We start from the raw sequence: 20,930 nt of genomic DNA on the forward strand, positions 1-20,930 counted from the left end.
ATTCTTACGCCAAACACGATTCCACCCAGGAGGTGCGGGGTCTCGGCGTCTCTCGTCCTCTGGATCTGCCTGAGAAGCTAGAAAAAGGTGTGTTTCGAATGTACATTGGTGTTCGTTATTAGATGCAACGCACGAGATGCTGCAGTTGCGCTCACTTCAAAGGACACCGAGTACAAATGGTAGTTGGCGTTAACAAGTCACAAAAAAACGAATAACGAAACAGAGGTGTCGGCATCACCGGCGGATTTAGTAATTTAGTAAGTAAAATTCGTGCGTGAACACGAATTTCTTGCTTGGATTCCAGAGGCGACGGAACACTGCCACAAACTTCAAGGCGTTGGCAACCTGTCTTTCTGGTAACGAGGACGTCAGGAGTGTGAATGGCTGGCGGGAAGATTTTTAATAGCGGTTTTCTCAGCGATAAGCATGTCTTTCGCTGCCGTATAAACGGTCACCTAGCCAGGAAGAGCACGAGAATCAATTTTCGCTGAGAACAGTAATAGAATATAGATCTGCTCATCGTCTTTTAAACGAATGAATATGCGTAGCAGGCATTGCGGCTATGAGACACGTCATGGGAACTAAAAAGTAAAAAGTTTTTTCCCCTCTGTGAACGGTGAAGGAAACGTATTTTCATTATTTACTTATATCTTAAATTTGAAGTACCTCGCTAGAGGAACCACAAGAATCAGATACAGACTCGACGAAGTTTATCGAAGCCAGTCATAAAGACTTCTGAGGAAAGCACATCTGGTGCACACGAGTCTCGCGAGCCCATTTACTTCTGTTTACTCACTTAAGCATAATTTTTGCTTGCTTTCCGTTACTCTGCATTAAAGCGAGTCGTCTACTAATCATGTTTTAATCTTATATTTTTACAATTTCATTTATACACAAAAGGGCTTTGTACGGTGCCAATTTCTTGGTTGGCATCGGCGCAGTGGAACTCTAAAAGTGAAACCTCCAGTTTTCACCTGAATGACTTTCCAGTGGTAATGCTTTTCATGATGGGAGGCTGTGAGGCACTTTCAGTATTGTGCGCTGTGGGGGCATGCGACGCACATGCACACACATTACTTGGCACAGGCTCTCGCCAGGGTGCCCACTCCAGCGATGGTCACGTACATTCACCTCCGGACACGAGTGTCTCTAGAGTGTGCAGATTTCAGGTGCGCACGCCCTGGTGCAAACGCAGATAGCTCGAAGCGGCCAAATACGCGGTGCACTAACATTGAATAGATCCAGGGTAGCCTTGATGTTAACCTCGGCAGGAGACGGGGACGTCTTGGCGTCGAGCACTCCGAAGTGGAAGATCCCGTGTTGGTGGAATAGACCCAGCAGTTCCGTTCCGTTAGAGCCATCCAGCGCTTCTCGGGCCTCCTTACCGTATCTGCACATGAAACCAAGACGCGCACAATGCGCGGGACAAGTTAGAAAAGCTACAGACAATGAGAGAAATAGCCGTTGTTCAAGCGTTTACGCGGTTAAGTATCACTTAAAATTTGCCACTCCAAATCTTAGCTTAGTTACCATCCAGTATCGAGAGGCGCCCGACAACCAGGAGCAGGAGGTTTTCGAGAGGAAGCAGGTACCTGGTGTTACTAGGCATTGTGCGCATAGTCTCTGGGCATAGCCTGGGCATAGTCTGGTCAAAACAGTCTCTTGGTTGTCTGACCTCGACAATGCTGACCGGTTCTTTCTCATGAGCGACGAGCAGAATTATGCGCCTCCCATTTTATATTGAAAGCCATCCTATTTATTGGCTAAGTGACTTGTTGCGCCGCTGCTGTGCTTTGACAGAAGAGGGAAATTTGTTGCAGGCAGGAAATTCAAGGCTGTGTGCCATATTATCCCAAGCCGCACAGGTAATCGGCCGAATATTGGAAATATATTGGCAATAGTCGGTCCTACAAAGGACAAGAGTGAAACCAGCCAATTCCAATATTGGGCCCATTACCTGTGCTGCTAGGGAAACTAAGAGCAGGTAGATGGACACAGTTTCTTCGTATGTAGCCGGGCATCGGATATCGCAAGACAAGGGTGACTGAAATCATCTTTTGGTCAAGAAAATTTTGAAGCTTGAAAATAAATAGCGTGGTTGCACCGTTCCTAGGCAGAAAAATACCAAATAGGAATAACTGCGAATTTGGTATTGGCGGTTTTTTTTAACTTGCGGTTAGCGTGAACTTCTTTTCACTTAGCAACGAAGGACGTGAAACTGCGTACAAAAGCTAGCAAATACTTTTATAAAGACACTGTTAGCTCTGTTTGGAGATCTGCAGCGACTTCTACAGTGAGCGTAAACAGACTCGTGAACGATGTTAGCATGATAAAATTCAGACAGGTGGGGAAGGTGTCTGGTTCAAATGCAAATGCCACCAGAGACTATGACAAGGAAGAGTTTATGCCATGGGAAGGATTACAGTTAACACAGACCTTAGTTCGGTCAGACGGCTCGCGAAGAAACCTCTATAAACCAGGCTCAAACGAGACACCACCACATTTCTAGCGCAAACGCTGAGAAACATATACAGGGTGTTTCACCTAAGACTTTACAATATTTTGTAAGAAATAGGCATTGAGTTAGACGACAGCTTTTTTGGCACAGCATAGTCAGCGGTGCAGTACATCAGAATACAGCTAGGACGTGCTAACTAGCAGGATGGGCATTTCGGTATGTAGCCCGCCGTATGTAATATCGATATAATTTTTTAGAATTTCTAAAACCGGGTTACCGTTGGCGCTATGGCCCAACCAATTTTGCCTACATTGCGCAAAAATACATGCGCTTCCGAGAAGCTTGCAGGCAAAGGAACCTCGTCATTGCACGTAACTCGTCGAAATAGCCGGATATGGATATTACTTACGGTGGTATGCACGCCTTTCAATGATTGGAGAGCCTAACACAAATAGTTAAAAACATAGCTAATAAATATTAGTTAACCGGCCTACTAGTTAGCACGTCTTAGCTGTATTCTGATGTACTACAGTGCTGATTATGCTATTCCGAATAACCTATCGTCTAACTCAAAAGCCTATTTTACAAAAATGTGTAAAATCTTAGGTGAAACAACCTGTATATGTAGGCGGCCAATATACGGCTAGAATTTAAGTGCCCAGATTTTTGTCACCACTTGCCGTTTATTTCAAAGCTTTTGCTCTAACGCCCTCTTTTCCTTCCACCCCACTATTTTGGGGCCTATTGTTGAGGCAGAAATACAGGCTCTCTTGTGTTGACCTCTCCTGCCTTTTGCTCGCATTTCCTCATCCCATTCACCCCACATTCTTCGACGATTTGCTGAAAGACATTGTAATCGTAGAGTGTCTTTTACGAATGGCTGAAAGGAATTGCAGTCGGAGAATGTACACTTGTGAACAGAGCTCGCAATCGTAAACTAGCCAATCAGTACAAATGGTTAGAGAGATATAGATTGCGGACGCGAAATCAAGCGCAAGTGGCAATCATGAACATTCAGGTTCACTCTTAATGTATATGAAGGCTATAATGAAAATGGTGCACTTGCCCGAACTCGAAGGCAACGCCAAACTCCGACCCTGCACTCTCGGTCGCCCGCCGCATGAAGTTGGTGAGCCGTTCGCTGGGCTCCGTGTCCAGGTTGTCACGCTCCCGATATCCTATAGCTTCGTAGAAGATGATGGAACAGTAGCCGATCGGGGGCAGCACGATCCAGTTGGTAAGCCCGTCGGCGCCCAGGGTGCATAGGACGGGCATCGAATCGCAGATCACGTCGGCTGATAGGGTGACGAGGAAAAGAAAGAGATTAGGGTACAGAGCAAATAAAAGTGACAGCATTGGGCTGGTTTGTTGCAAATGAAAGCAATGCAAAGAATGAAACAAGGTGCAGTAACGCTGACATTAGGACCACTCAGTGCACGCTAAAATGTTCAGAACGTACGAGCAGACCTGAAGGACGCCGACAAAGAAGGATGCGGTTGAGGAGAGAGAGCACAGGACGGTAGGAATGAATCTGCCTTAAAGGCGGATAAAAATTAAGGAAAATGAAGGAGGACCAAGATTATATAAATACACGTGGTTTAGAGGAGTAAGAGGACGAACAGGTTTTATTAAATTAATTTTAAATTGGTGCGGGAATAGTCCCCATTGGTTTCGGCTGGCGCTCTGAGCCCTGGACGCCTTTGGCGCGCTTACTCGAATAGTCTTTGCTGGTTTGGCTTGTGCAAGCTCGGTAAAGCAGCCTGCTACAGAGATAATGTGTGGTTAGGGAAAGGCGGTTGGTTGGTGCGTCGGTGGTTTTCGCGATTGGCCACAGATGATGCAAGTGCGCATGAGTGGGCAACCTTGATGGGCAATACTTGTTTAAATAAAGCGCAGTTTAATTCAAGCGTTTGTCACTGTAAGTCGCTGGATTGAGCATTTGCCCTCACCACGCTGCAAGAGGCGCAGAAGCATGTCACAGGGACCGTGCCACAGCGATGGCATTGTGGCTTAGCGGTGTCCGTGTGCTTTAAGCACCGGCGTCATATGGCGGAGGGGCTGGGTTCGATCCCCAGTGCTGTCATTCAATCATTGGTTTTAAGGTTAATAAGAGCTTGCTCCCTCACATGGTGCTTTTTATGTGAATCAAATGACTCGGAAAAGATGTCTTGCCGACACCGCTGCTTAGGTAGGTCAATGAATCGTTACGCCATCGAACAAATCAAATTCACTGCGTGCGGTAAAGTCTAATTGTGGCCCACTTACCTAACAACTGTCAGCTCCCATTGTACAACGAGATTTTAAGCTATACCGGCTTCTTTCTTATGCCATCTGAAAAGGAATGGCGAGCATCGGGTCACACAAAGTTCGTACCCGTTTCAGCTAACTGCTGCCAGTGGGAGTAGAGTCCAGCAACTCTTGAAGTCTCCCCCTTGCCCTCAATATCGTATCTTGTTTTATCGCACTGAGAGTCTGCAGCATTATTAACCAACTAGTCCGAATTGAGTACGAATAGAGAGATGGGCGAATTGATACAAAACCATGAAAAAAACTAAGCGCAAAATGAACTGGTAGGGAACAAATTTAGCATAAAGCGAAATTTTTATTAAACCTCCACCCGGCTTTGTGTATTTTTCCTTTTTGTATACGTTCTTGTTTCATTTATCGCTAATTTTTTTAACAGCACGAATAATAGAAAAAGCTGCATACAGCGGCAGTTACAACAGGAAAGAAAAACATACTAGCCTTCCGAATACAAACCTGTGAAATGTACATATACTATTAAGGTAAGAAAAATTTAGTCGTTTTAACAGCGCCATACAACGCGAGTGGTTCACGGGCAATGACTACATTGACTATATTGAACGTTTAGCAAAAAAAAAAACTTCGCCTTTGAGAAAATGAAATTGCTTTACAAAACACCGTAGAAGATTTCAGTCTGCATGCTTAAATAGAAGATTTAATGATGGCAAGACGACTTAAATCTTATGTCGGCGTTTGGTCCTACTCTGATGTTAACAGCGCAGAACGAGGACGACACACTAGAACAGGGGCAGGATGGTAAACCAACAAGCCCAAGATGCTTTTCTGGTTAACTACCCTCATTAACTGTGAGCGCGGTCCACACCAGCGTTGCTAGCAACTGACGAAAATTTCGGCATTCTCCATCTTCTTATTGGACTGCCCGCGGCACAGCCAACGGTAGTAAAGTGGTTGAGGCTTCGGCTACTTCATCATTTACAATGTTTCTGAGGTGTAATGTCATTTCGGAACGTAAACAAAATTTTCTTTTGTATGGCACTTTGTGATCCAAGGATTTGCTGGCGCTTGTTAGTGCCCCTTGAAGTGCACAGGTGGTGGAAAGCTTTCGTTAGGACTGTGTCACTCACGTTTGTTGCACCGCAGCGGCACCCGCTGTTTCAGGCGGAGAACCCTCCTCGACGTGGTGCGTGCCAAGTGACGGGCGGCTTGGAATTGTGACAAGTCGGATCCGTATTGCTCCAGAATCCCTGCGGAAAAGGACGCGGGGACGGGATGCCCGGCCCATAAATAAGAGGGAGGTCATCAGAAGAAGAGGAGAAGTCGTCTATGCTCAGTCGCAACCCATCATGCTGCAAAGAAATACTGGAATTCCGTAGCAGTGCGAAAAACATGACCATAGCGTCTGGTTGATTTATTTATTTAAAATGCGTTTGTTTCAGTCTGCACTTTCAAAATATCCAAACTAGGGGTGTTTAAAATAGAAAGAAAATCATTAATGAACATACCTCCACGTTAGGGTGGACGTTATTTAGAAATCACGCTACTTACCTAGACGATTAACTTAATTTTACTGAGCGTTTAAATTAACGCGGGGTGGTGGCCAATGCCAGTGGTCAGTTCGTAGCGACTGTTACATTTTTGGCCGATTCGAAGAACGACGAGCAAGCGGCGACATTGAGCTTCTTAGGATTTCAGCAGAAAAGTGAATCGGCCCAATATTGCAAATATATTGGCAAATGACTAGAATTAAGCCCCCTCTCCCCCATTCTCAATATTGGGCCGATTACCTATGCTGTTTGCGGAATCCCTTTATTCCATCGCGGGAGCCGGGCAGGAAAAGCACACGCAGTGCTCCGTCCTGGCGCGTATATTTCCCCGTATATCAGGGTTTGCATACACGCATCATGAGCAAGAAAACACAACGAGACGTTCGGAGTGACAGAGGGTGTTATCAGCAGAAGAACATAACACCATGCACAGGACTATGCCAAATCAATTTTTAAGCGATAGCAGACTGTGAAATTGATTTTTTAATCGGCCTATTGCATTGATATCCTTTTCGATAACGGTTTTTTTTTGGTGCTGAACTGATTCTTCCCCAGCGATAAGTGGCACGTGCTGCTTACAATTCCTTTTTTTTCTTTTGGCTCGGGCTTCCGAGGAGGGGAGAGGGGGGGGGGGGGGCTGCTTGTTTTATGTTTTTCGAAAGCGACTTGTTTAAATTGCGTGTTTCATCAATAAGCCCCATTTTTTAGTCAGCGCTTGTCTGCGTCGTTCTCTTTTCGTAACTCGTGTTCCTTTTGCGCTATATTTTGTCATGAGCTTTACTACGCCATGTAAAACCGATTTCTCCGTGCCTGGCACAGCCCTCGATTGCGCATGCGCCGCGCAACAGATGCAAGAAATATTCGAGGGCTGCCTAAAAATCAGCGGGCACGCACATTCAATGATTAAAAAAAAATTGCCGTACATGCCGGGAATCAAACCGAGGCCTTTGAAATTCGAGACGTTGACGCTTCAGCTCCGCCACGACGTTTGAATATGAACAAAGACGCGTCTGATGAATGGAAGGTTTGTTAGAAACGTATCTCTGAGATCAATACTTAGGCATACGTGAGTAATTATATGAGCATGAAAATTACAGCTGCCCGATTTAAGCGAGTAGCATTCGTTTCCATTAAAATTCCTCCGTGCTTGGCGTGCGGTCGCAGCACCATCCTGTATCAACAAAGTCGTTTTCAAAAAGTCTGCAGGGTGGCACAAGCCACTAAATTTTTTTCCGAAAAAAAACTGAAACCTTGCGCATGAGGCGCGCCGCTAGCTCTGCACCACTGAAGTAGTTGGCGCGGAAAAACGAGGACAAGCGAGACAAACAAAGACGGGCGCTACTCACAACTGAAGGTTTATTCCAGACAATGCTGGAATAAATAGTGAAACCAACAAGAACAAAAACAAACAAACGTCATGAACACCACAAGTTACCCCGTGAATCCCAATGATTTGGTTAGGAACAGATACTCCCTATCAGAGAAGCGGACGGAAGTCTGACTAATGCACTTATCGCCACTGATGCGCATATGAAAGGCTTCCATGAGCTCCCGCGTGAGTTGCTCCCTGTGCCTGAATAGGATGGTCGTTTTTTCAAAAAGCGGTTTTCACTGGATTTTCTTTTCCTTGTCGTTTGTAATGCACGTGCGGCAATGTTTAGGGAGGTTATCAAGAGAATCTCCCCCGAGCAATCTTCGGTGCTCTCCTAATCTCTCGTTGACGCATCGTCCAGTTTGGACGATGTATAGAGCGCCACACGACAACGGCAATCTGTACACAACCCCCCTGGCACAGGTAACGAACGGGGCTTTGTGTTTGATGTTGCATTCATTTCTTGTTTTTTGTACCGTTCTGTCGCATCCTTCTTCCATCCGTTTGTGCACCTGTGAACAGATTGCTCCCAACTTCCTTGTTTGCAACTTGTTCACAGGTGCACAAACGGATGGAAGAAGGAGGCGAAAGAACGGTACGAAAAACAAGAAATGAATGCAACATCAAAAACAAAGCCCCGTTCGTTACCTGTGCCAGGGGGGTTGTGTACAGATTGCCGTTGTCGTGTGGCGCTCTATACATCGGCCAAACTGGACGATGCGTCAACGAGAGATTAGGAGAGCACCGAAGATTGCTCGGGGGAGATTCTCTTGATAACCTCCCTAACCATTGCCGCACGTGCATTACAAACGACAAGGAAAAGAAAATCCAGTGTAAACCGCTTTTTGAAAAAACGACCATCCTATTCAGGCACAGGGAGCAACTCACGCGGGAGCTCATGGAAGCCTTTCATACGCGCATCAGTGGCGATAAGTGCATTAGTCAGACTTCCGTCCGCTTCTCTGATAGGGAGTATCTGTTCCTAACCAAATCATTGGGATTCACGGGGTAACTTGTGGTGTTCATGACGTTTGTTTGTTTTTGTTCTTGTTGGTTTGACTATTTATTCGAGCATTGTCTGGAATAAACCTTCAGTTGTGAGTAGCGCCCGTCTTTGTTTGTCTCGCTTGTCCTCGTTTTTGCGCGCCAACTTCTTCAGTATGCATTTCAACCAACTAGCCCAACTTTCTGCTCTCCTAAGCTCTGCACCAACTGAGCCACACCGCAGGCAACGTGATGCAAATAATACGGCGCGAAATGCATGCAATTGTACAGCGGCATGTATTTCCTGTTGCCTCATCGGTCTCAAAGATAACTGTCGCGTAGATGTTTTTTTTTTTGTCGCTAAGCGAAGATGGAGAAGAAAGCCTTGCCGCCGGTAGGAACGTCAAGAGGACGTCAACAGGACACGCTGCCTTTGCAATAACTTCCTGCTAGCCTGATGTGTTGCACTGCTGTATAGAGCAGGAAAAAGCAACACACTTAATTGATATGCTCTGCTTTTTGAATAATTTTTCCTTCGTTTCGAAAACTGACGTTGCATCGGCTCGTCCACGGCTTCGATTTCGCAGCTAGCCCTAACCAGTTGATTTATCTAATTGAAAGGTTCCTAAATGGATTAAATTATTAGGCACTTAACTAGGATGGTTTTATTTTAAGCGACGTCTGCAGTAGCTGCAACTTTCTTCCCTGATAATTTTCCCAGTTATTTTTCATTCCCTAATATTCAGAAATTTTTAAGGTTTTTGCTGAAACGCCCGCTACGGGAGACACGCACGAGAAAATTAATCGGGAATGCCGGAAGGTGCTATTTTACTTTATTTGTTGCAGCGAATAAAGCACCCCCAGTGATTTGGGGCCCCAAATTCGTTTTCTCCCGCTATTCCACTGCTTGTTTACTGCCGTTCATGTGATTTCCGATTTCAGAACGATAGTTGTAGATACGAGTTTTTTCAGATTGACGAAAGTCCGGCTTTTTGTCGTATGCTGTAGCCCGACATCTGCAGGTTGGACCTGGTGACCTCAATTGTTTAGACTGAGCAGTCAGTATTAATAGTATTAAACATTCAGTATAATAGGTCTCCCATGCAATGAGTTCATAGTCGTAAAGAGGCGAGAGAGGCGACAAACCTCTGTGCAAACCCTTTGAATAGTCGGTAACTACCAGAGTTGCAACAGCTACGCGTAATGCTTTAATATGGTATGCTTGACGTCACGTTGTAACCAACTATTGCAGGCTCGAGGCAATAGTGAATGTCACCGCTTGCACGCGGTGTCATGTTCCCACCTCGCCAGATGAAGAAGTAGGCCAGAAACATGCAGCCGAGAACGCTCAGGGCGAAGAGAGCGATAATAACCTGCCGGGTGTTCTCGTGGGCAGACCTGCAAGCAGCCAGAAAGAACGAAAGAAAAACGGGCGCTTCGGACATTGCATTATGAGTGTTGCAAGGAAACGAAGGATAATCGGCGCGTCTTATATCAGCAGCAGGTTCTGTTGAGGCAGTACCGACGTGGAGGCACTTACGTATATTAAGGCAAAAGCCGTTACAGGCTCACGACTCGCCAGCGGGGATGTTCGCACAAAAGTGTCACACCATAGCTGTCAGTCAAACGTGGGAAGGTGTTCACAGATATTTCGAGATCTGAGAGCTACGGCGTCCTTTCCTCAAAACCATTGTTTTCCTCAAAACACATGATTTCGCATTCCTCCATGTAAGCAGACAAGTGTCCTCCAAGGTAATTAACAATTAGCAAGTCGTTAATTAATAATTAGATAATTGGCAATCATTCAATTATTAATTCGTTAATTGTGATTGGTAATTTATTACATAGTTAATGAGTAATTAGTTAATAATACTAGTGGTTGGTGTAGAATGTCGCAACTGGGAACTCAGTATACGATAATGCACTGCGCAGGCGCAAGGCGCCCGAAGACAATGCCCCTGTGCTTAAGCCTACCGCGCATGCATGTGACGTCACTGAGCGGCGCCACTATCGTTCGAGAGGAGCTCACCCCAGGCAATCTTGGCAGACACCTCCTGAACGCCGATCTGGAAGGATGCCGCCTGAACCCCCTCCTGTGTCTCCAGCAACCAAGCGTGCGCGCGATGAACATCAGCGAAAGTGTCGTGTCTTGAAGCGAACAATTGTGTAGCCATTGATAAACATCTTCACCACACATCAGAGCCACAAGCAGCAACACTGCTCTAATGGCTTTCATCTCACCTCACTTTAGGTCAAGCAAACTGCCCTCCCCCCCCACCCCTAAATTTTTCGTCATTTCGGTATAGTGACGCCCCTTCCTATAAGCCAGTGGGATTTATCCTATTAGGCGACGTCACTTCTCTACAGGTAATCAGTGAATTATGTAACCTACAACACATTTCTTTCCCTATGAAGCTTCTTAGGTTATCGCAGTGAAACCACAATTTCCGCGCATTTAGTAGGGACACATAATATTGAGCACATTCATGAAAGCGAAATAACCGTTCGGAGAGTGTGAAACACGTCGACCGCTGGTCCTGAAGTTTTATACCTTTGCGCCATGCCACTAATATCTGGGTTTCTTCCACTGTGGCAGAACATCTATAAGGGATCCAGGACCGTTGCTTATAAGGGAAGTGTTGGTTCAGCAGTGAGGTACACAAGACATTCGGATTCAAGCGTCGCCTAAAATGGCGCTTCCAGGAAACAACACTGCTCGTTTAAGACCCCCCCCCCCCCCCCCCACCACACACACTTTATTGCATGCCCTCTATTCGGCGCATTTCAGCACTACAGCCCTCTTGCTTCGATTTCGCTTTCAGCAGGCGACTTTCTAGCTTCTATTGATAGCTTGACTCTTATGCTTAGGTCCTCTGTTGGCGAGAATCACCCTCTGCTAATTTTAAGGCCTAACCTGGCGTCACACGACGGGCATAAAAATGCAATGCTTTTGAAGCAAGAACACAGACGGAACACACGATGAGTTTGTTCCTTCCCGTCTTTATTTGTGCATCTACTGCGTCTGTGCTATAGACAAGTTTCCAGCTGTTACAAGTTACAGTCAAAACCGATGGGAGCATTTCCGGGCGCTGCATAGTTACGAGTGACTTCGGAATACGACCAACTAGCCGGAACGCAAACTTTACTTAACGTTACTTCACTTAAAGCTCTCTTCACGGCAGAGCACATGACTGTTCACTAGCCGATGTCCAAGCAACGCACCCGCAACGATCTTTAAGGAAGGGGGTTCAAGTTGGACGTAAATGCTTACATGTTCACTGAAATGTTGAAACAAGAACGTGTTATAAACTGTCAGATTCTGCTTTTTCTAAGGAAGCAAGGTTAGCGTTAGAAACACAGTAAAAGTGACCAGCTATATGAATGAAATGTCCACAAGCATGCGAAAAGTGCACAGACACTGGCTGTGAACTCTATATCCCATGCACTCCAATTAAGCCTTTTATAAATTCCATACATTCGGCCCATCACCAGTGCGTGTGTGATTCGAGCACCAAAAGTCAACGTCTCAGCCGGGACGCCGCTTTTTCAAAGTAGATTTTCACAAAAGCTTATATTGCGTTTTGTGTACGATGCGCTTCAAGCCTCAATCTTTTCTGAAAATCAAGGGAAATGTAGCGTCGCAAAGCAGTGTATCAAGCGAGGAAATTGTCCTCTTCAGCTGCTGAGCAAGACGCTGTGGGGTATGAGGTATCGGACGCCGAGGCCCCATTTCGGTGTACGGTGCGACCGTTAATGAACCGAATACGAATAGCACAGCTCCGCTTCCGTATCGAATACGAATATTGTAGGTAAAAACTGAAATGAATACGAATCGAATATTACTGCTAATATTCGCTGCTTGTACGAATATTCGCACAGAATGAGCAATCGTTCGTAACATTAAGGAGACACTTGTGGCACTGCTCTTGTATGGTGCCATAAGTTTAAAACCTATGACGTTAGAGCTATGGCTGCTAAGAGACGCAGCACTCATCTTGACTAATGGGTTGCAACAGCTAGTCGCTTTATATTAGCTCTAACACGATCAAGTTATACACAGGAAAACTGTCTTTGCTTGGTTTGGTCAAAGAAACTTTTCTTATGCACTTCACCCCAGAAAAGCCGAGCGCTAGGCCGGAGGAAGCCTTGTGCAAACATTAGATAACCGGTGGGCTCCCGACGGCCCCAGAACACCACCGAAGGAAATGTGACTACTAGCAGTACGTATGAGCCGCAGCCTCCGAGGTTGAACTTCAAGACAGGGTTTTCCTGAAAATTCCTGAATCTTAGAGGCCATGTACAAGCATTATGAACGTCACCATAGAAATAGACCGCGTCGTGGACCTCCGTCACAGTTTTCACGGAACGATGGTCCACGTCGTCGGTGTAGGCCATTTCGTCGAATACGGCGAGCCTCATTCGAAACTTCTGCCATTATTTTGAAACTATTCGAAGAGTGGAGACCATATTCGAGTTTTTTCGAATAATTTTGAAAATGCACTATTTGAATCGTTCGAATACCCGAATAGAGAGATATTCGATTCGCTATTTGAAATTTTCGAATATTCGCACACCCGTATTCCTGCCACAGTGACACTTTATCTCTTCCTTTCACTCCTTTTTACAGCCCATTTCTGGCGGCTTGTTTGAGGTGCCCACCAAGAGAGAGGTAATGAGCTTTTTCCTTCATTGTAATGAATTCATATTACGCACTTATTTGAACTTCTCCTTTATCCCTTCCCTTACGGCGCGGTTCAAGTGTCCTCCGATACGTGAGACAGATACAGCGCCATTTCCTTTCGCCAAAAACCATGTTCCCGGGTTCGAACCCGACCGCGGCGTCTGCGTTTTTACGGAGGAAAAATGCTTAGGCGCCCGTGTGCTGTGCGATGTCAGTGCACGTTAAAGATCCCCAGGTGGTCGAAATTATCCCAGAGCCCTCCACTACGGCACCTCTCTCTTCGTCTCTTCTTTCACTTACTCCTTTATCCTTTCCTGTACGGCGCGGTTCAGGTGTCCAACGATATATGAGACAGATACTGGGCCATTTTCTTCCCCGAAAACCAATTATTATATTTTTACCTCATTATTTTCTTAGTTATCTACACGGCCTGGTGAAAATCAGAGTGCAAATAAAATGAAAAGCAGATATCTTTTTAGAATGTCGCTGCGAGAAGTAAGAGTGACCAAAGAGAAGAAAGAAACAAGCGCAAATACGCAACAAAATTAAAAATAAATAAAAGCAAGCATAATTTGTGTGGAGGCAATATGACAAAATGGCATAGTAATAACTAAATGATTTAATAAATCGGCAATTGAACTGCTTATGTTGGATCCGTAGCTCATTCGAGCGCTTACAATTTTTTGTCAGTTGAAGATCTTGAAGAACTGCCATCAACTTCCATCGAGCGTATTGGTGACCTTCGAAGTTCACAGATTTTAAAAAAATTAGAAAAAACCAGCCCTGCTTTGAGTTTCAATTTATTTATCGCGCGGGAGACTGCCTGTGCACATGTGTCATCATCTTAGTTAAATTTGTTTTTGAAGCTTCGCGTTCAAAGAGAACCTGATCTATTATCTGAAAGTAGGGAACTGCCTGTTTAATTTTCACAGGACGATTTCTTCCCCTGAGTTGCATTTTCGGAATTTGTATACAGTTCTACAGTTTCTTTATTTTTTAATAAATTAATTCAGTTCTTGCCTTCTGCGTTAGTTACTTGCGTGTTTTACCACAAGGCCTCCGAGGGCACCACCGCGCCCTCCAAATTTAGCCACACAGCTTCGGCACAGCAGTACTTCTTGTCATACCAAGCGTCACGGCGCACATACACATGGCCAGCCCAAGAGCTCTTTAAGCTGTCGCGAGAAAGCGAGAATCGCAGAGACAGGAGACCATTTGCGCCAGCCTTGAAAATAATCATTGTCTCCGTCGCCTGACCAAAACAAAAGCAATTATGCCGCGCACCCTGTGGAATGACTGAAGTACGCACTGTCGCTCTTGCTAGAGAGGCATTCCAGCACCCGCGTGAATACCGCTTAAAGCGTTAGATTAACGTGAGTTTGAGGCAAGAGTCGCATCCCCATACTCACTCTTGCTGTTGGCGGGTGTTTAAGTGGAAACAACTGGCACCAAAGAATCGAGTACAAGAGCTTTTTGAAATTCATGCACATTTCTACTGTCCGAAATTGACAACGCCTTGGCTATAGCAAGCTCGGCAATCATGATGTCGAGAGTTCCAGAGTGCGAGTCAGACAACTATTAATGCGGCCAAGTAGCTTTGAGATCTCGGCACTTGATCGGCCCATCAATCAGCCCATAAAAGATATGCATGCAATAATCTTTTGCGTTAATTCTACAAAACGCGCTGATAACATAGCTCTCACGAATGTCTCGAACACTGTCTAGTCCTAGCAGTCTCACAGCAAGACGTGTCACTGGTTCTTTTATAAAAGGACAACCCCGAAAATGAAACGGCTTACAGTCCACAGGGGCTAACAGTACAGACAACAGATCCTCCGAAAACAATACTGATAGAACACATCCAATCGTAATAATGTCTTGCTTCTCAGGCCTCCCTTCATATTATGTAAGGGGCCGTTCCATGACGATGGAAAGGAGCGAGCTTGCACGAAATGACAAATGCCCTCGTTACTTCTATTATAAGGTTTAAAATTCCTTTTGGATTATTTATAAAAAGAAAGTTAGAAGGCAGGAAGAAAAGTACTTGTCGCCCATAATTATTGAGTAATCAATATATTAATGTCCAATCTCTGTTCTCCTCCATACCCGTGTACCCTGTGCCTGGGGACCTCTGTGAAAAAAACAAACAGCTATAACTTCATTACAAAAAAAAATTATCACCCTCACAGCATGGTCTACGCTCTTAGTTAAGCACATGCTGAAAAACGATTACGAACAGGCGCAGTCAATTTAGAGCATGCTTAGAGTAGAAAAGCTCCGAATTTGTTTTTATCACCTTCAATGCCACACCACGCCGGAGCTGCCTTCAAGAAAAAAAAAGGCATTGGTGTCTTGCATTACAGGGATGAAGACCTGACCACCTGAACCGCATATAAGCCTGCGGTTACTGAAGCGGTGCCATTTAGGTAGCAATATGATACCCCGCCTTGGTACGATTCCCTAAGAAAGCGCTTACCTGAATTGCGACTGTTGCTTTCCGTGGATTCCGACTCGCTTGGGGACGGCGGGATCAGTTGGGCTTGGGAGTCCATGTTTCTTGTGAGAAGATGCCACAGAGTGTGAAACAAGGGCGGAAAACCACTGAGGCACAGAGAGCGGTCAGCGTTGTAGCAAAAGTGAAATAGAAAACCGCCAGTTTCTGTAGGAAGGAAGGAAGGAAGGCCTACTCTCAGCGTTGTTCGTTGCTTCTTTTTCCTCTACACGTGCAAGACGCCTTTATGTTGTTCTCCAAGCGTCTAGCTGCACATGCTGACCCTGGGGTGTCGACCAAGAATCAGACGGCGTTGGAAGGCTAATCAACAGGACGGAATTTCTGAGAAAAAAGCGGTGGGGTTTAAAAAAAAGTAGTTAGACCGAGTAGACGTGCGTAACCATGTGTTCATTCTTCGCCTCTTCTTTCTGGCATCTTAATGAGCACCCAACTGCGTTTCTCGCTCTTCATCTTCACACCCTTTCTCCACTAGGCGGCAGGTGGCGCCACTCCCTCCTCTCACTGGCTGCACCTTTCGCGACGCTGCTACGAACTAACCCGAGTTTGCCCGAGTTGGTAATACTGAATGACCACTTCAGCCACGCAATCTTTCCTAAGCCCTGCAAGGCCTCACTAAGGCGGGGGAACACTTACTCCTTCGCCTTTATACTAAAACACTTCTATGCCCGGCAGTAATCAAACATTTCGACCCTGCGTGCACAGGGCAGTGCCCGCACTGCAGGGAAAAGTCTTCGGATATTTACCACATGGTGTGGACATGCCAATCAACTCCGCATCTTCCCCCTATCCCCAACCCTGCCTGGGAGGACTAAAATTCATGATAAAGCGGCAGGGTTGCGAAGCGGCAACTGAAATAACGACTATGATATCAAAGATGACACAATGACTTTGTATGAATATTGAGAATGAAGCGAACGGACAGCTTAATTATAGACGCACCAAATCCATCTGTGAGGTATGCTCTGTGGGGGATATAGGGGTGTGGCTTGAAAGGGAGATAAGTATTTAAATATTGTGCTCTTGTGAATTTCTACGTCCTTAATTACACGACGTAACTGGGATTCTAATTGGGCCGGGGATGGTCTACGTGGACGATGGAAGAGTGTAACTTGGACGTAGTGGTTGCCTGCTTCGTGCTTCGTGTGATATCATGAGTTCACTGTCTGAGGGATATGGAGGATTATTCTTGTGTACGCACTTGTCGGAACTTATCCTAGTTGCTTGCGGAAGAGTGGGTATGCGGGTGGCGTTAGCCTATAGTGTTTATCGATAATGTAACGGTCGATGAGAGAGTGATCCCAGAGTACTTTCCAGCCTAGAGCCTGTGTGTCGTGTCCGACTGTAAGATCTTGTGATGTAGGCTGTCGTGCGCGTGTGCATCTGCAAGCGGGCGTACTAAGTGTATTGTAGATAGATAATCTGTGTTGTTCCGTCTGAGCATGAATAGTGCGGCGCATAATTTAGGTCCGAGAATAGCCACAACTGGGAGTGAGGGGCGCTCATGCACCGACCCAAAAAGACCACCGATGTCGTGTGAAGTGCGTTTAAGAACGAGAAAAGAAGTTTGAAAGGGTGTATGGTAGGCGTGGGAGGTAGAAATCGCATTGTTTCAGTGGCTCGCGAGGAGTGAAGGTTAAGGCAGACGACGTTGTATTTCAGTTCGCCCGGGATATGCAATCGTTCCAAAAGGACCGAGAACTGGAGAATCTTGCCCAGCGGAAGTGAACGGCAAAGGCCAGAAGATGTCGACCAAGGTGAGTGGATTACTGTGAAGCCTCGATAGCCGAAGGCGTACATTACTGCCCTACATGCCATGACATTTTTCGTGCCAACATCTCTAATGTTTACAACGGCCTGCTTGTGTGAACTAGTTAACGAGAGAGTGATGGCAGTCAGTCTCGTTCCTAGCTCAAAAACCCGTGTCGCTCAACTACACCCCCCTTCTCCATCCCCCCCCCCCACCCACCCACCCTGCACGAAGCAATGGCAGAACGTCTTCATAACAAAGGCGCCCTTTGAAACGAAACTAGAGTATAATGAAATAAATAACATACTTCCCACATCCCATCGCACCGCAATTGTCAATTCGCACCGGATAGCACACACTTGCTGTGAATTCATTTCTAATCTCGCTCCCCATCGCCTTCCGGCCACGGGATAATTCACACGATTAAACCAAGACTTTTACCCGCCGCGGTGGCTCAGTGGTTAGAGCGCTCGGCTACTGATCCGGAGTTTCCGGGTTCGAACCCAACCGCGGCGGCTGCTTTTTTATGGAGGCAAAACGCTAAGGCGCCTGTTTGCTGTGCGATGTCAGTGCCCGTTAAAGATCCCCAGGTGGTCGAAATTATTCAGGAGCCCTCCACTACGGCACATCTTTCTTCCTTTCTTGTTTCACTGCCTCCTTTATTCCTTCCCTAAAGGCGCGGTTCAGGTGTCCAACGATATATGAGACAGAGACTGCGCCATTTCCTTTCCCCCAAAAACAATTATTATTAAACCAATACTTCTCCTGTTACCGTTACGGACAGTCTTGAGACTCTCGAGACGGGCTTTCTGACAGCAAGGAGGGTGGGCGACTGGTCATTGGTCGAGATCACTTTCGCCGGAGGCCACGTTCCCTGATTCGTCTTGTATCGCAGCGTGATGTAGTGGCGGGGACCTTAGCGCCGATTCGCTCTGAAGCGCCTCTGATGCCGGCAACGCGGGTACCGAATCCACAACGGCCTCCAAAACGACGAATCCAAGAGATGCGTAGCATGTTCAAATCGAATCTCGCTCATGGACTCTCTCACTGTTGTTGGGAGCACTGCTTACAATGCAGCCAGGTGCACCCCGCCCCTTCAGTGAGCACTGTTGAGTCCAGGCATGGCGCCAGCAACAAAGAATCGGGAACGCTTATCTACGCACGCTGCCGTACCTTGAAAGAGAAACTAAGCACCACATGAATTACTGATTTACCCCCAGCCCGCACAATGCTGCAAAGGAAACGGAGACCTCCAGCACTAAATAGCCAAAGTCGACAGCACGACCAAGCCGGGCTCTAGGCACACCTACACCACAATCACCATTAAAGCGCCCCTACACCGTCCCAATCGACTCAGCCTCCACAAGAGGCACCCACACTGAAGCAATGCCTGCAGCCGAGGCTGCAGAATCCCAGGCAACAACGATCCATCCAGCGGAGCAAGTGAAGGAGGCCAGCCCAGAGCAGTAAAGGCTACTGCTAGTACTGGTGATCTTACCCACGCCAAATACTCCCCGAACTCTCCGCTCCATTGCTCTGCTCCTTATACAAAAAGCCGCCGCGGTGCCTCGGCGGTCATGGCGCTCGGCTGCTGAACCGAAAGATTCTGGTCTAACCCCGGCCGCGGCGGTCGCATTTCGATGGAGGCGAACTTCTAGAGGCCCGTGTACTATGCGATGCCAGTGCACGCTAAAGAACTTCAGGTGGTCGAAATGTCCGCAGCCTTTCACTACGGTGTCCCTCGTAGCATGAGTTGCTTTGGGATGTTAAATACCCATAAACTAAACTAAACCTTATACTAAAAACCATAATTTCTGCCCAACTCCAAAACGTCTTTACCAGCTTATACCTAGCACGTTCACTGGTTCCAGCAAAAAGCAGATAGCTTGCTCTCTCCAATCTCCCCTTCTGGAGAAAAAGTAGTAAGCCTTGAAAAAAACGCCCCCACCCTTATCGCATTCGCTGAACCCTTATGGAGGACTGCTCCACCCGCAGGCGGTGGCACGTGCCACAAGCAAGGCGGCGCCGCGTCAATGATGACACCGCTACACTGATAGGATTTATTTAGTTGTGCCCAGTTCCCTTCATAAATTCAGAAGAGACCAGCGAAGATGCATATGCGGCGTTTATCGATTAAAGGTAGCACGGGAAGTCCACAAGACACAGGAGAATAAAGAGCCGAAAATACTCTGATTACAGGTAGCCACAATGGTTAGTACTACGAAGATAACTGATCGGCTGCAAAGTTGTGGCGGACGTGAGTAGGAATTTTTTTGCGTATATTTATAACCATGAGATTCCGCCAACCTGCTGTGGACACGGGTATACCGTCGTTATAAACACTGCTGGACATGACGTCGACAGAACATGTGATGCTCAGGAGAGTTTTGTTCCAGAGTGCAGTAGACCTTGAGAGAAAGGAAGTACGTTAGGAATCAGTACCGAAGATTGGGGTGGGGGGAAGGATGTGAAATTAGGAACGTAGAGTGGCCAGAGCTTTCACTGAATAGGGCTATAAAAGTACCCCACACCCACTGGTTCTTCAACTGTTTAGGGCAAATAACTTGCGGCCAATTCTAATAGCGCACAGTGGTGCAATTACATCATTCTATCTTACAAAACCCATGGAGCGCTTCAGTATCTAACGAAACAACTAAACTTATACTAACTTCTTCACATTGTTCTGTAATTCTTATTCCTGTCATTTGAATATTTCGTTTACTCAGTTTTTTTTTAAATTCTAGTATATGAAGGTTTCTGGAGAAGTACAACTGTAACTGTCAGTTATTCGGCTCAAGACTGGTGACGCCGTGATAGCTTCTTGAGGTGACACCTTAAAAAAGAAGCCTAAAAGGTTTCTTGAACTTTTTTCCCACATTATGATAAAGATAACAATTGCCACAAGCGCCACTGAGGCCCCTTAAGCGCCTCGAAAAACAATGAGCTTGTCTAGTGATGACTGACATTGAAGGAAACCAGCACAACGACCCGTACTTTCTGAATCTAAGAAGAGCTTCAAATAGGCCCAGTTGTTTTGTAATCTTCGACATTGTTATTGCGCTACTCAAGTTAACACAGACAAGAACGACAGGTGTCCGCCGAGATGTGAGACAGATACTACGCCATTATTTTTCCCCAAAGTCCTTTTTTTTTCAGGCGTATATACAGCTACAAGCACAGCTGCGAATTTTGAACACTGCAAAGTGCAGCGTATTGTTTCTGCTTGACTTCCTTCGCCAGTTCAAGATATAAAAATTTGCCAAAACCGGAAATAATATCATAGATGCTGTGATTACAGCCAAACATCGATGAAGATATAACAGTATATTTATACTCGTCCTTGCTGAATTGCAGATTAATGTCAAAA

The 20,930-nt window shown here is 46.1% G+C and overlaps 1 protein-coding gene and 1 long non-coding RNA gene across 2 annotated transcripts; one reads left to right on the plus strand and one right to left on the minus strand.

Annotated features, from left to right (window-relative positions):
* Positions 1-19,780, plus strand: LOC144099986 (uncharacterized). Its single transcript, XR_013307485.1, has 3 exons — positions 1-87; positions 17,476-17,570; positions 19,763-19,780. It is a non-coding gene; the product is annotated as an uncharacterized LOC144099986 (long non-coding RNA).
* LOC144101465 (uncharacterized) lies at positions 1,382-15,859 on the minus strand. Its single transcript, XM_077634649.1, has 6 exons — positions 15,781-15,859; positions 13,982-14,044; positions 9,927-10,021; positions 5,848-5,967; positions 3,521-3,753; positions 1,382-1,390 (listed from the first exon to the last, which is right to left on the minus strand). The coding sequence occupies exons 2-6, from the start codon at positions 14,026-14,028 to the stop codon at positions 1,382-1,384; spliced, it is 504 nt and encodes a 167-aa protein (XP_077490775.1). The 5' UTR covers positions 14,029-14,044; positions 15,781-15,859.
* Positions 19,781-20,930: the final 1,150 nt, after the last annotated feature.

Source organism: Amblyomma americanum, chromosome 8 (assembly GCF_052857255.1).
Source record: "Amblyomma americanum isolate KBUSLIRL-KWMA chromosome 8, ASM5285725v1, whole genome shotgun sequence".
NCBI classification, from domain to species: Eukaryota; Metazoa; Arthropoda; class Arachnida; order Ixodida; family Ixodidae; genus Amblyomma; species Amblyomma americanum.

Excerpts from the sequence above, each read along its gene's own strand:
- LOC144101465 (XM_077634649.1), bottom strand. The coding sequence starts at position 14,028 with ATGGAAGTTGATGGCAGTTCTTCAAGATCTTCAACTGACAAAAAATT. Across the intron at positions 10,022-13,981 it reads TCTTCAACTGACAAAAAATT|GTCTGCCCACGAGAACACCC; the intron begins GTAAGCGCTCGA and ends GGCTGCTTGCAG. Across the intron at positions 5,968-9,926 it reads CTACTTCTTCATCTGGCGAG|GGATTCTGGAGCAATACGGA; the intron begins GTGGGAACATGA and ends CCTTTTCCGCAG.